This window comes from Chelonus insularis, unplaced genomic scaffold (assembly GCF_013357705.1).
Source record: "Chelonus insularis isolate UGA/USDA-ARS -01 unplaced genomic scaffold, ASM1335770v1 contig_131_pilon, whole genome shotgun sequence".
Taxonomy (NCBI): Eukaryota; Metazoa; Arthropoda; class Insecta; order Hymenoptera; family Braconidae; genus Chelonus; species Chelonus insularis.
In genome coordinates, this window is record NW_023276372.1 from 1,407,890 (window position 1) to 1,421,173 (window position 13,284).

The window sequence follows — 13,284 nt, forward strand, 5'->3', positions numbered from 1 at the left end:
AGGAAAAAAATCGTTTCCCAGTTGTTGCATTTACATATATAGATAGACAGATAATCAAAAATGAAAGATCTAAAATATTCATATGAACAAATAAAAGCTTTAAAAAATAGCCTAATACTTCAATCGTCCTTACTATTTTATTTCCCAACTCCTCCATCCATCAGTAGCATCATGTTCTACATGATATGTGCGATTATTTTCTCTTTTATTCGGCTCTGCAGAGCAACATGACAGTAAAAAAAAATAAGAGAAATACTTGCGATCGGTAGTCAGAAAAAGGGGAAAGTATGGAGGGAGGGAGGGGGGTAGCAAAAATAACGATCAGGAATATTAGTTTCAATGTTGCTTCGTTTGAATTCTCATCGCTCTAGGATATACCCAATGTTAATTACTTTTTTTCATCGTTTTCTAACAGTAATATACTCTCAACTAGAGAGTCGATACGATCGCGTTAGGATGATGAATAGATTTTTCAGCTGGTTTTTTCTTCAATATACACGAAAGCAATCTCAATGTGTATAACGTGAGCTTTTTTTTTGCTTCTTTTCTCTAACCTAGTGATATATCTCTATCAAGCCGGAGCTATTCAAGTAGTTTCTGGTGCATTTAAACGAACATAATCGGACGTCAAATTTTGACGAAAAGGCTTGATATACTCACAAAACCTCCAGGCACAACATATTATGAAAATAGAAAATGTAGGCAAACTCACTGATTCTTTCATATATATTCTTTCTTTTTGCTTTTATCACCTATAGATTAAGAGTTTTTTTAGACAGTATTCATTAGTGTGATGGTTTCCTTTTCGAGCTAATTTTATAATTATTATTACTATCATTACTACGAGAAAGTAGTATTAAAATGAAAAGGTCTTTTAAAATTCTTTCTTTCATTACTAACAATATTCTGCGGTTGTTTTATTGCAGTTTCTAAAACCATAAGTACCAATAACTGTCTGTTCTTTCATCTCAAAATATATGTTGATATTTCATGGTAGTCAAATAAAATCTTACAGCCATGAATGTATATTTACTCTCAAGCCGATTACAGGTAATTTAATAAATGATTCATACCTACTTTAAAATAATTAATTTTCAAGTAGTTGCAAACTTTAAAAACTACACTGTATATCTGATGTGTGTTAAAATAACTCACCTCGAATATGTTCAATGTTAAATTTCTATACACAAACTATAGAGCATTGTAGCTATTTTAAACACATTTCAATGTGTAGTGATATCTACAGTTTGTTTATAAACATTTCTCATGTAAAATACGTTATGTGTGTTATTTTAACACGTTTAGATTCGCAGTGGAGATGAAGGAAAAAAAATGGGGAATTTTTGATGGGATATATTTGGAGATGGATGAGAAAGTGATAAAAGCAATAAATAAATGAGAAAGAAAGGGAAATAGTGAGAAAGATGAGAACGGAAGAAGAGAGACTGGATCCTCGCACCATGGAATAATGTCGTTCCACGAAGTCGTCGGAACGTTTAATTGAATTTCACTCGCTCGACGATTGCGCGTTTGAAGTTTCTCCAACCCCCGTCTGTCTGCAATCCTGGGTCACCGGTAGTTCTCTCGTACACACTCAATACCGATTCAATGATGCTACGGAAAACTGTCGGAAAGGAGAGAAACCGTGCAAGCAAGGCAGCGAGACATTTCAAATCCCGAGGACGTAAAGATAAAAATAAATCGGCTTTGGCAGGGTTTCCAAGGTACGAGAGGAGTCCGGAAAAGGAGAGAAAGATGGAGAGATAGGTCGCACTGCCGCGAGGGGTTATTCTTAATATTTGTAAGGTTTTCATCTTGACGACTGTGTAAAGCCTTAGGGAGATGGAACGAATAAGAAAGTGAAGACATAAAATCGAGAAAAATCTCTGACTTGTGAGAATAAAAAAATAAATAAATAAAATATATAAATCTTTTGCTGAATCTTGGATTAAAGATGAAAATCTAAGATGATCTGATAGTCAATAAAACAAACCTCATGGTTAGATATATATTTTATTGAAGAGAAAAAGTTGGCCAAGTTTACAGTGAGTTCAAAGGAAAGGTAATTGTGGTAACAGTTAAACAGTTGCTCTATTCACTTTACGCTTGTTGGTCCTCATCAGCTTGATAAATGGAAATGCCCGAATAGCCTCTAGGTCCAGCTACCGCGAGCGGATTTGGCTACCAGTCCAAACCAGTAGAGAATTCATGACGACATAGACAATACTGAATATGTTCACGTTGGTGGAAAATGCAGGTTTACCTCACACCAACGGCTTACGGCAACGTAACTAATTACCTGATCTCACCCGCTAGCAACTAAGTTCATTGGTGAGGCTGGCAGAGCAACAGTGAGAGAGACGTAATGTTAGGTTTGGTATAGCAACAAGAGTGAGAAGAAATAATGTGTTATAGTATGAGGGTGGTAACCCTCAGTTTCTGCTGCGTTCTGTTGCTGACACCAAAGCCTCCTCAACTCGTGCCAACGTTGGGTGCCAGCGAAATACAACTTTACTGCTTCCAGCACATTTGGACGTAGGTCTGCTTCGTTTGCAAAAGCTTTTCACTACATTCTAGTTATTTCAAATCCAAGAAAAATGAAAAAGTATTATGTAATGTCAGATTGTTGTATACCATGACAACGCTTCAAGCTATTTTCATCTACATGTCTACTCTAAAAAATTATTCAAGAGGAAAAAAATAATAATAGCCAAGTTGATTCGTGTTCGAACAATTACTTGAAATGTGTTGGTCGATGATTAAGATGGCATTTGGATGGTTGTAAGGAAATACTAGTGCATCAAAGTAAGTCATTTTATGAAGGAAAGACGAAATAGTTGGTGAAGAAAGAGCAGAACAATCGATAGGATTTTCCAATCTCATCTGGGTTGTATTTGAATTCCAACGCTAGGAGATCTTGAACCAAGCGAATAGTTGGTTGTGTGTACTCTCTCTCTCTCCTGTTCTCTGTTGCTCTCGTAGCAACGTAATTCCAACACCCTGGTGGTCGTAACAGTCAGCTATGTCCGCCGTTCTGACGGTGGAACGTCAGTAGATAGCATCCACCCACTGCTTCTCTTGCAGCGCCACCCTCGTGCTATGTATCTCTGCACACAGAGAGGATGAACACCAACGCATTTGCTCTCTCTCCATGCAGGGAATCCTGCGCGTAGTTGCGACCGGCATTGCGATTGAATGCTAGGAATTTCATCATGAGTTGGGTCGACGAGAGAGATACGAGGGGTAGGAAGTGTGGACTGAGAGAACAGGGAGATTCAGTACCGCCCTCGGCCACCCTCTGGGCAGCTCCGAGAGTTGGGGAGAGAGTGAGAGAGAGAAGCGATCGGGGCCAGAGCCCCTTACTTAGCAGCGGCCGTTCCAATCATGATTCCACGCTGCATCGTTTGAAGTCTCGATTGAAAAGGGGCGGAGGTTTGACTAAAGAACGAGGCCTGGTTATATCGACTATCCCAGAGCGATTCGCGTTCTCTCTTCCTCTTTACCATGTGCATGTGACCTAACTGCGTGCATATATATTCAGCACCAAGGGGTTTGTTTGTGGGGGTGGCTTTAAGCGAGAGAATGGACCGACTGGGTGATATCCTAGTACAAACACTACCCCTAGGGGCCGAATGCTTCACGTAATGTTATACTGAGATGTTCCCCATCTCTCTCTCTCTCTCTCTCGAAATTTGACCAGACACCATGTCTCAAATATTCCAATGAAACTCCACTGAAAAATCACTCTTTCTCTTCTACCACTTTTCCTGCTATTTTGTCAACACCATTCCCAATCAATCAATCCAAGTCTCTCTCTTCTTGCTTCTATTGATTAATTGTCCAAACATGTATCATTTAGTCGACATTAAAAACCAATCAATCATTCACTTCTATCATCTTATAGCTTCCAAACGACATCAATTATTTGAAAATGTATGACAATTATTGCTAATGCACTATATTTATAAAAACTTGTTGATAACATTTGATGTCTTAATCGTTTTATACAGTCAACTAGGTGATTGCTAGGTATGTTATGTATTTAATAACATCCTGTACCATGTAATTTCACCAAGATTAGTCTCTCTTTTCTCGATTACATCATAGAAAAGGCAACATATGAATACATATAAAAAACGACTATTGATAACTTCAACATCAGGCTGTTCAATAACTGGAGGGTTGGAGTATCAAAATGAATTGAACAAGAAGAAAGAGGAAGGGTGTGAGTGAAGAAAGACTATCAAGATGTTATCGAATGTCGTTTTATGATTAGAATCAACTGATATATACACATTTAGTTGATGTAAGGAATAAAAAGCTAGAGAGAGTGGAGAAGGGATCCATTTGCTAATAAGGCGTTTTCAATGTATCGTTCCCCCTGTTGGTGAATTGTACCGGGTCAAGAGGGAAAATCTGTAGGACAATAAGCCCACTTTTGCCGGACAACAATCTACCTTTTTTGTCAATGTAGGGTGAGAGAGATCCCTATATGCTTTATATTCGCAAATGCTATGAACTGATCGTGTATAACATTTTTTATCTCAATTCCGTTTTGTCCAAGCTGTGTCCTTTTTTTTTGTCCTTTGAGGACAAAAGCCCTCGGATCAACAAGTGAATCGTCATCGAATATCCGTTGATATGAAATATGTCCCCTTGCTTATGATTCTTATGAATGTTCACGTTCCAAATATGAATCTCATACTGCTGCTATTGCCATTCTTCTCTTCCTTTACGCTCACAAAAAGCTCAGTCCTTTACAGGTGCTTCTACATGACTCTTCTATTGTTAGACTGTGAAATTCTATATCAGTCATTTTACTGCACTTTAATAGTTTGCTTCAACATGAAAAAAAAAATCAAACACTCTTTACAATTTAATATTATAAAAGGACATGAATTCTTTTCTAGAAGTTCATTTTAGATATAACATTTCTAGATTAATTGTAATTTTGATAGGAAAATGATGATAATAGTGAAGAGTAGGTATATTTAAAATTGATTATCTTCTTTTTAGTAATTAAGGTTTTTTTAGTGATATAACGTAGTCAACGTTGGCCTTATTTCCAACATAACAAACTTGTCCCTCTCTTTTGCCTTGATTCTGCGTTGCTCACACCTCTTTTAACTCCATCCTAAATTTTAGTAATCAAGTTTTTCCTTGATGCAAGGAAAATTTGTAAATTTCGCTTACCCTCTATCTTTTTAGCTTGCAAGTTAAGTTCATGTACTCTTTCTATCACTTTTTATCACCCTCGTATTCATAGGTACCTTGCTATATCTTTCTTCTTAGCCTATATATCTTACATTTACTTTGATGTCGAGCTGAGAAAACGCCACCGCCGTTTAATTTACCGGATGATGTATTTCGAAGAAATCTACTACCTCTCTCCGTCAACAATCTTCATCACGACGCCTTTAATTTCTCTCTCAAACCCTTCTGTCCTCTTTTCTAACATTTCTCTTGCATATATTAAAAAAGAGGTGCCATCTCTTCAAGACTGTATTACTCAAAACATAATTATTTTATTTTTATTTATTTATATTGACTATTAAAAATTTTTAAGTACGAGGTTTCACAACAGTCAAATAATAAAACTTGGATCGATATTTTAAAGACACAATTTATTGAGAATATATTTGATTAATTCAGTGGCTAAATTATAACTAATAATTTCCTCTAAATATGAAATAGTTTACGCGTCGTCAACCACATGCATACATGCAAAGTACTTGTTTGTTGTGCTCACGAACTTTGTTATTCTCAACAAAAAATGAAAAAATTTTTACACTTAAAAAAATTTACACTAAGAAAATTTTTACATAAAAATTACCCCAAAATATAGGAGTAAAATTATTATATAAAAAAGGTAAATATTATTGCATGCAGAGAAATATAATTTACATTAAAATAAGGTCATTTTTACTCCTATCCCAGTGTAAATTTTACTCTTGATGTTTAATAATATTTACCCTTTAATATAGTAATATTATCCTAAATTAATATAAAAGTATTATCTATCGATAATAAATATTACTACAAACTAAATCAAAATTTACACTGGAATGGTTATTTTAATACCAAAGGGGTGTAATTTTTATCCTCTAATAGGGTAAAAGTTATTCTACTTAAAAATCTATGTCCTACGGCTATTCTACTGCAGGGTAAATTTTATGCTATATTTTAGAATAATTATACTTGAAAATTTACCCCGTGTATAAATGGATTTTTGAAGAGTGGATAAATATAAGAAAGGAAGGCAATTTTGAGCGAAAATAAAAAGTAGTGAAGCGAAAATGAGATTTAGTCGTTGTCGCCTCTGCCCTCACTCAAATGTTTCTTTCTCTGGTATTTTTTATGTTTCTCTTATATATCGTTGTATCTACATTTTGTAACCTGCCAGTTCCACTAGTTCGCTATAGGAGTCTACCCCTCATATTCTGTTCCCTGTCGTCGAAGCTAGAACGAGAACATAGTCCTTTGATCGTGCCGACAGTCACCCTCCGGTCCTCTACCACCCCTTCGAAACCTACCGACCTAACTTAACCCCCTCCTTCTCTCCATTCCCTTGTGTTTCATTCCAAATTTTTCGCTCTCTTTTTACTGTCATTGCATGTCACTAACGACAAACCCCTCGATAAATACAACGACACGCGACTTATCTGCGTTTACACGTGCGTGCAACTTTACAAATCATCTTTTCAAGCTTTTTGTCTTTTTAAATTTCTCTTTATTTAAATTATATTATTATTGCTTTTGAATTATTTATATATATACTCTATACAAATTATTATTTATTCTTTTATTCTACAAATTACATACTATAAAACATGAAAACTAAATGTTTAATTGAACCAATTAAAATGTTTATTAAAGATTAATAAATTATAACAAATTCAGAAAGATGTCTGGTCTAGACTCGTCTCAGTGGTTAGTTAAAATAAACTATGATTCATTTTAAAAAAGACTGTCGTCAATAATATCTGTTCTCTCAACATAAACAACACAGATTTTATTTCAACTCAGTTCAAAGTATGCAGCAAAATATTTAATCAATAAATTTACATCACAGCTTAAAAAGTAACTAAAGTGTTAATTAAATGACTGGATATGTTAACTAACTTTTAGAAGGGACTGTATTTATTTTTCAATGATGATATATTTTTGTTGTTCAGGAAAGGTTAGGAGAAAAGAATTTTCTTATTTGTCTCTTGATGTTCTTAGAGAAGGATTCAAAGCATGTATTTCTAAATTGTGTTCAATTTTTCCCCGACTTATTTTTCTTGTCGCAAATTACATGAACAAACGTGATGTCATTGGATTTTAAGGAATTTGCGCAACTGAAGACGAACGGGTGCAAGTGAAACCTTGATGTTTACACGACGTTGCTACGCGATTTCTCAGATCAAACGCCAAGTTGATTGCGCGTGCCGACACACATCAGAAAAGGAAACAAGCGAGCAAGGTGTTGACGCTGGCTTTTCGATGCTGCCAACTTTGTTGGTCTACTTCTCTTTCATGAACATCTTTTAGACATGATGTTTATAGAACAAAAGAACGTCTTGTCTTGACTATAGTTTCTATTCTTCAACAAACTCAACAAGACGCTTCAATGCTCTTGTTGCAATTTTCTTTGAAGAACTACTTCATTCATATCATCATTGTCAGTAACGTTCTAGACAAAAAAGGAAAAAAAAAATTACATTCATCTATTTATTTATCAATGATTATATAGTGGCTTTCTTACTAAGTAATTAAGTCGCACTTAATCGGTCAAATGTTTTTATTTGATTATACTGCTGCACGTTAATAGAAGCTCAAGCATAACACTCACAAGCATCAGTAGCAGCAGTTTCCTTTCATTCTTATCGGATCGTCGGGAGCTCAAAGGCGCGCAAAAGCGGCACGTTTGAATATACCAACTGTGCGATATTTCAGTCAAGATCGGCGCGTAAATCGCGCGAAACCTGACTCTTAGTCACACGGTTTTGCATTTTATAGAGAAAAGTATTACTTGTAAGTAGTCAAGATAAAATTTGTTGTCATGTTTGATATATAAAATAAAAAACCAAGAATGCTAATTAACTATTGAAACTATACTCATTTCTATAAATTATGCTAATAGTTCAAGGATAATGCGATAAAAAAAAACGTTGGAATTTATTGTAAAATGCAAACTGTCTTCAAAATTATTTAACATCAATTTTAATCAATCAAATATTGATCATTGTTGGAATAAAAATTCTAGGAATGTTTACATAAATAATAACAATGATTTAAAAGATTTGTAAAAGAATAAATGATGCATTTGAAAGACTACCATATCGTGGAGACCAGCAATTTCATCATTAAACTCACGTCAGGTTCATGGCTTGGACGTCTTGTAGTGTACAATCATCAGTGCATAAAGACTTGCCATATTTTACTGAGTACTGAGGATACTTAACCACCATGATCGTGTAATAAATTGAATGAAGTACATGAAATAAGTAAGCTCATTTATACTTTCAAATTAGTCTTAATGCATCTTGGTTTGTATCAAACGACACAATCCATAAGTATCTATTAACGGTGTGAAAAGTATTGGCCCCTCATTTTTAAGAAGTAGAATTTATTGAGTTTTACTCAGAATAGATTTAAAGATAATAAAGTTTATTGTTTAGATAATAAAAAAAAAAATATAAAACACTTGACTTATCGACGAGATTTATAGGGTGATCACCACTAGGCTATCCTCTACCAAAAAATATTCAAGACAAAAATAAATACAGCAGGATAACTTAATGTTTATATAACAGATTGTAATTATATTTAATAATAAAAATTAGTCTTGATATTATCCAGGTGACGGTCAACTATCGATTGAGGTTAGAACTTGTGTGTTGTTGGAAAAGTTGTTTTGGAAGCTTGGAGAATTTGAATTTCGTTGACGAGAGGGAAAGTGGGCCGCATGTAGTCAGACACAACGATAGGAAGTAGTCAGTTCGATAGTAGTCAGAATGTTAGCTAGTAGTAAATTCAGTGATGCACAGACTCAAGTATCGTCGGTTTGGTACTTGGTGAAGTTTGCCACACTTCTAACCTAGAAAGTGGGTTAAACGAAGTTTCTTCCATGACCCATCGCTTCTTGGACAACGATAACAGGTAAAAAGACGGAAGAGGAAGTGAACAGCAGTAGTGGAGAGAATGAAAATAATAGAGAGTGGGAGTGATGGCTACATCTAGTGAACGCAGGCGCCAGTAGCTATGGCGACGATTCCTTCGGATTGGCCACAGCTTCCACTTTAATATCCCCGCTCTTCTCTTCAACGTCGTAATCCACCATCGATAAATCCCTCGCGCAGCGTCACTACCGGCCATCTACCCTTATCTCTTCATCCCTTCTCCACCCCTCACTCTCACTTCCCTCATCTTTCCTCCAATCTCATCCCCCCACACATTTTCATCATACTCTCTCACGTACTATGACCAAACCCTCCACCAACCTATGTCTTCTTCACCCATCTATTTTAGACCAAGAAAAATAACTTTATTTCACGAAAATCTTTATTAAAAAATTCCTCCAATATTTTGAAGATTAGGTAGCATTATTTCTTTCAGTTGAGAGAATTCTTATTATATTCATTTAATATCTAGAAAAAAATAAAATGTTAAAATATTTCTTTTCTTAACAAATCTTGCTTCCTATCGTCTGCAACTATTTCTCTCCAGCATCACTAGTAGTTTAAAGTTATCCCTTCAACGCTCCCACTCTTACAATTTTACCCCTCATGTGCCTACGCCTCTCACGTTGCCTCGGCAACTGAGCTTGGGGTTGGCTATCGTCGAGCTATTCGCCGCCCTCGCGTTTGCTGTTGTTACCTCAAGAGGAAAGATGTGAGTGCAAGTGAGAGGCTTAAATGACTGAAACAGATGATACAAAAGCAGTAAGACGAGAATACTCCCTACGATATTCCAGTTTAAGCCATGCGGATTAATGTATTTCGAATAATTCATGCGTCCTTCTCTCTGTGTATCGTGCTACTTGCACCAGCCAATTTATGTTTAACCTTCTCTAACTATCACGTATTACAGAAAATCTGTCCGGTAAAGAGGTCATTATGCAGCTTCACTTCAACTGCATCTATCCTCACTCCCTCTATGCTTTCACCTTCATTCAACGCAGCTTATTTCGCTCTCAGTCTTCATAAAGGTTTTTTTTTTTTTTTATGACGATGAAATATAAAACACTTCAAGATAAAAATAACAAGCTTTTTTTCTATTTAAGCAAATTTTTAATTTTACTTCAATATTTTTTTTTTTTTTTTGATTTTACAATTGAAGGTCTTTGAATGTTTAAGAAAAAATTGAATAGGTAATTACTTAAAATTACTTACAAAAAGGAATAAATATTTTATTCCAAATGAAAATGATTATTAAAAGATGTTTTAATTATTAAAAAAGATATTTAACACACTAATTAGTATGAATGATAATTTAATGTGGAATTAAGAATTAATTAAATAGGCCATTGAAGCTGACTAATGACAATTTTATATTTTATTTAAAATAAAAAGTATATAGAATAATGCGGATAGTGAGGATAAAATATCTAATATATTATGTGAAAACGAGTTTCCATATTAGGTAGTAATGTATATGACGATATGTGTGTATCTAGAGAAAGGTTAGCTTGTCAGACAACAAATTCTCACAGCGTGCTAAATACATTCATGCTAGCTTGGAGATCAGGTCGTTGAGTATCACTTTCATCCATGTGTTGCAAATAAATTTTCCGTAGATATTACCGCAAACATGCTTGGAGATTATAATTCATGTGATTAAACTTGAAATGGAACATAAAAGTAGACATCAAAATACACAATAGGGAATAATTAAAGAGAGTGAGAGAGAGAGAGAGGATAATAAATTAATAAAAAATATATTATGACAAGAGGCTACTTTCTCAACGAAATAATCATAATATACTAATCGATATCTATTCTCACTGGTGACACGTGAATATTTAAAGAGTCAAAGAGTAATCGATACTTCCGGAAGGTTCTAAAAAGTGAAACGGAAGTGGTATCTGGTGTGTAGGTGGTGGAAATTAAAGAGACAAATGACAAGAGATCTGGTGGAAATGGTTTCCTCTCAGCAGCAGCAGCAGTATCCTATATGATGATGGTCTGTCTCCTTCTAGTCTTCTATTTCATGTCGTCAATGTGTATCATCATATCAGACTATCTCTTTCCCTCTCCAGGATGCTTCGTTGCCTTATACTACCCACCGCTATTCCCCGGGACCCGCTAGCAGCCCATGCCAACTGAGGCTGGGAGCCGCTTTTGCTTTGTGCGCGTCGGGCGGTGGTACATCAAAGCCTCCTAGTTCCCGCTCCGGCCTTTGACGGTTGCGTCGCGGCCGCTCGCTCAGTCGTCGTTCGGTAGCGCGAGAGCCCAGCTCTGTACCACGTCTCATCGTCGTCTGTTAGTTTGTCCAGTGTCCAAAATAATTCACCAATCCATTTTCCGGATGCGTAACGAGGCCAGTTATCAATCGCCACGGCGATCTTCAAGCTTGACTTTGATTTCAACCAAGCCAATTCCTTTGAATTGGACTCCACACATTCTGCTATTATGTCACCTCGAAGTAGCAAGAGTTCGCGTGGTAAAGTGGTTAGAAAAGGGCGGAAAGTGCGTACGGTGGTGCCGCGACTAGGTGAACGGACGCCGAAGCAAGAGCGGGGACGAAGAAACGGGGAGACGATGATAACAGGCAAAAAGGCCGTCGCCGTACTTCCCGAGACAGGTCGATGTTCTGTACCGCGCATGCGTCAATCCCTGGATCCCAAGGCACTCAACAGCGCCCTGCTGCTACGTTGCATGGAGAAACGACGAAAAGCTCCTCGTACCACTGAAGCTAATGATGTTGACGATAAAGATACTTCTTCTAGTCTTGCTGATGATAGTCGCGATAATATTCATGATAAGAAAAAAAAAGTGGCTAGATGTATTGTAAGATCACGAAAAAAGTCACTCAGAAAATCCATGTCTGATCATAATTCAACTTCTCCTTCAGATAATCCTTCATCTAAATCTCCAACAGCTTCTGAATCATTAGATTCATCAATTGGGTCCAATATTAATACTTTTGACACTTGCTCACCAAATTGTCATCCGACAAATATGCATGCACCTCTTGAGACTCTAAAGAATGCCCTAGAAGGCTATGATCACAGTCGCATTTATTTAGCACATGTTTCTTTTTTAAATTGGCGAGATTTACCAGGAAGACGAGTTATCTCTGGTGAAAGAGTGTGGGTTGTAGGAGCAGCTGATCATGGTGGCAGACATAGAACAAGACTTTTAGTTGCTGGTCGTCATTGGAGACCAAGATGTTTGGCTAAAGTAAATATGGTAACTCAACCGGTTGTTTATGCTGGTGGTGGTAGTGGTTCTTTAACATCTGATCTTTTTCTCTGGTGGTTTCATCGAGAATTTGCAACCACAGCTATTGCCATGCATCCAGATGGTGCTATTTTAGTAGCTGAATCAGCGGATTATCTTCCACCAGAAATTGAATGCGTCACTGCCGACGGTTTAGTTCGTCTCTTTGTTGTTCCTAAAGACTGTCTTGAACCAAAAATTGTGGCCAATGAATTAAGAATACGTTTAGCAGCAGGATTACTCACGAGTATACGTTTAAATTTTTATGATAAATCTAAAAATAATTTAGCTGAAGGAATTAAAAGATTTACATTGAAAGAAGCTTTTGCGGAGCTTCATAGAGCTTGGTTAGGTATACGTTCAGAGACATTTGCTAGAAGTTGGATATTATTAAATGAACGAACAGATGCACAATCACCACCACCTGGTCCAAGACTCTCATCAAGACCTCACCGAGATTCAGATCATACAGAAGATAGATTGATGATTGCAGAACTACGTGGCTTGGCTCGTGAAGCTGGTCTTGAGGTTGGTGACTCTGATCTAGAAAAGTGGATTCTTGATGAAGAGAGTGAGCTTGCTAAACAAGTTAAAAAAAGTGAACTGGAAGAAGAATCAAGTGTCAGAGAGAATGAAGAGTATAAAGATGAAAAAGAAGATGAAGGAGAAGGAGAAGAAGAAGAGGATGATAAAAATAAGGAAGAAGATGTAACTCCTAATGCTGAAGAAACTGTCCAGTTGCTGTCTCGTGTTCTTCTTTGGATGGAAAGAGAACCACTCGACCCAGGTCTTTTACTCGCGGTCAGATCAATGCGAGACACTGCTGCCGTTATGGTAAGCAAGATGTGAAGAGGCAAAG

General features: G+C 36.4%; 1 protein-coding gene across 8 annotated transcripts in view; it reads left to right on the forward strand.

Moving 5' to 3' along the window:
- Positions 1-13,284, forward strand: part of pan (pangolin) — a 107,317-nt gene that overhangs the window by 75,445 nt on the left and 18,588 nt on the right. For 2 of the 8 annotated variants that reach the window (XM_035095242.1, XM_035095243.1), the window contains exon 1: positions 11,483-13,259. The exons of 3 other annotated variants lie outside the window; for them this stretch is intronic. In XM_035095242.1, coding sequence (XP_034951133.1) covers positions 11,616-13,259 — 1,644 coding nt within the window. In that variant the 5' untranslated portion in view covers positions 11,483-11,615. Of the gene's footprint in view, positions 1-11,482; positions 13,260-13,284 lie in introns of those variants that run through there. 3 more of the 8 variants (XM_035095239.1, XM_035095241.1, XM_035095240.1) reach the window with 2 other exon arrangements.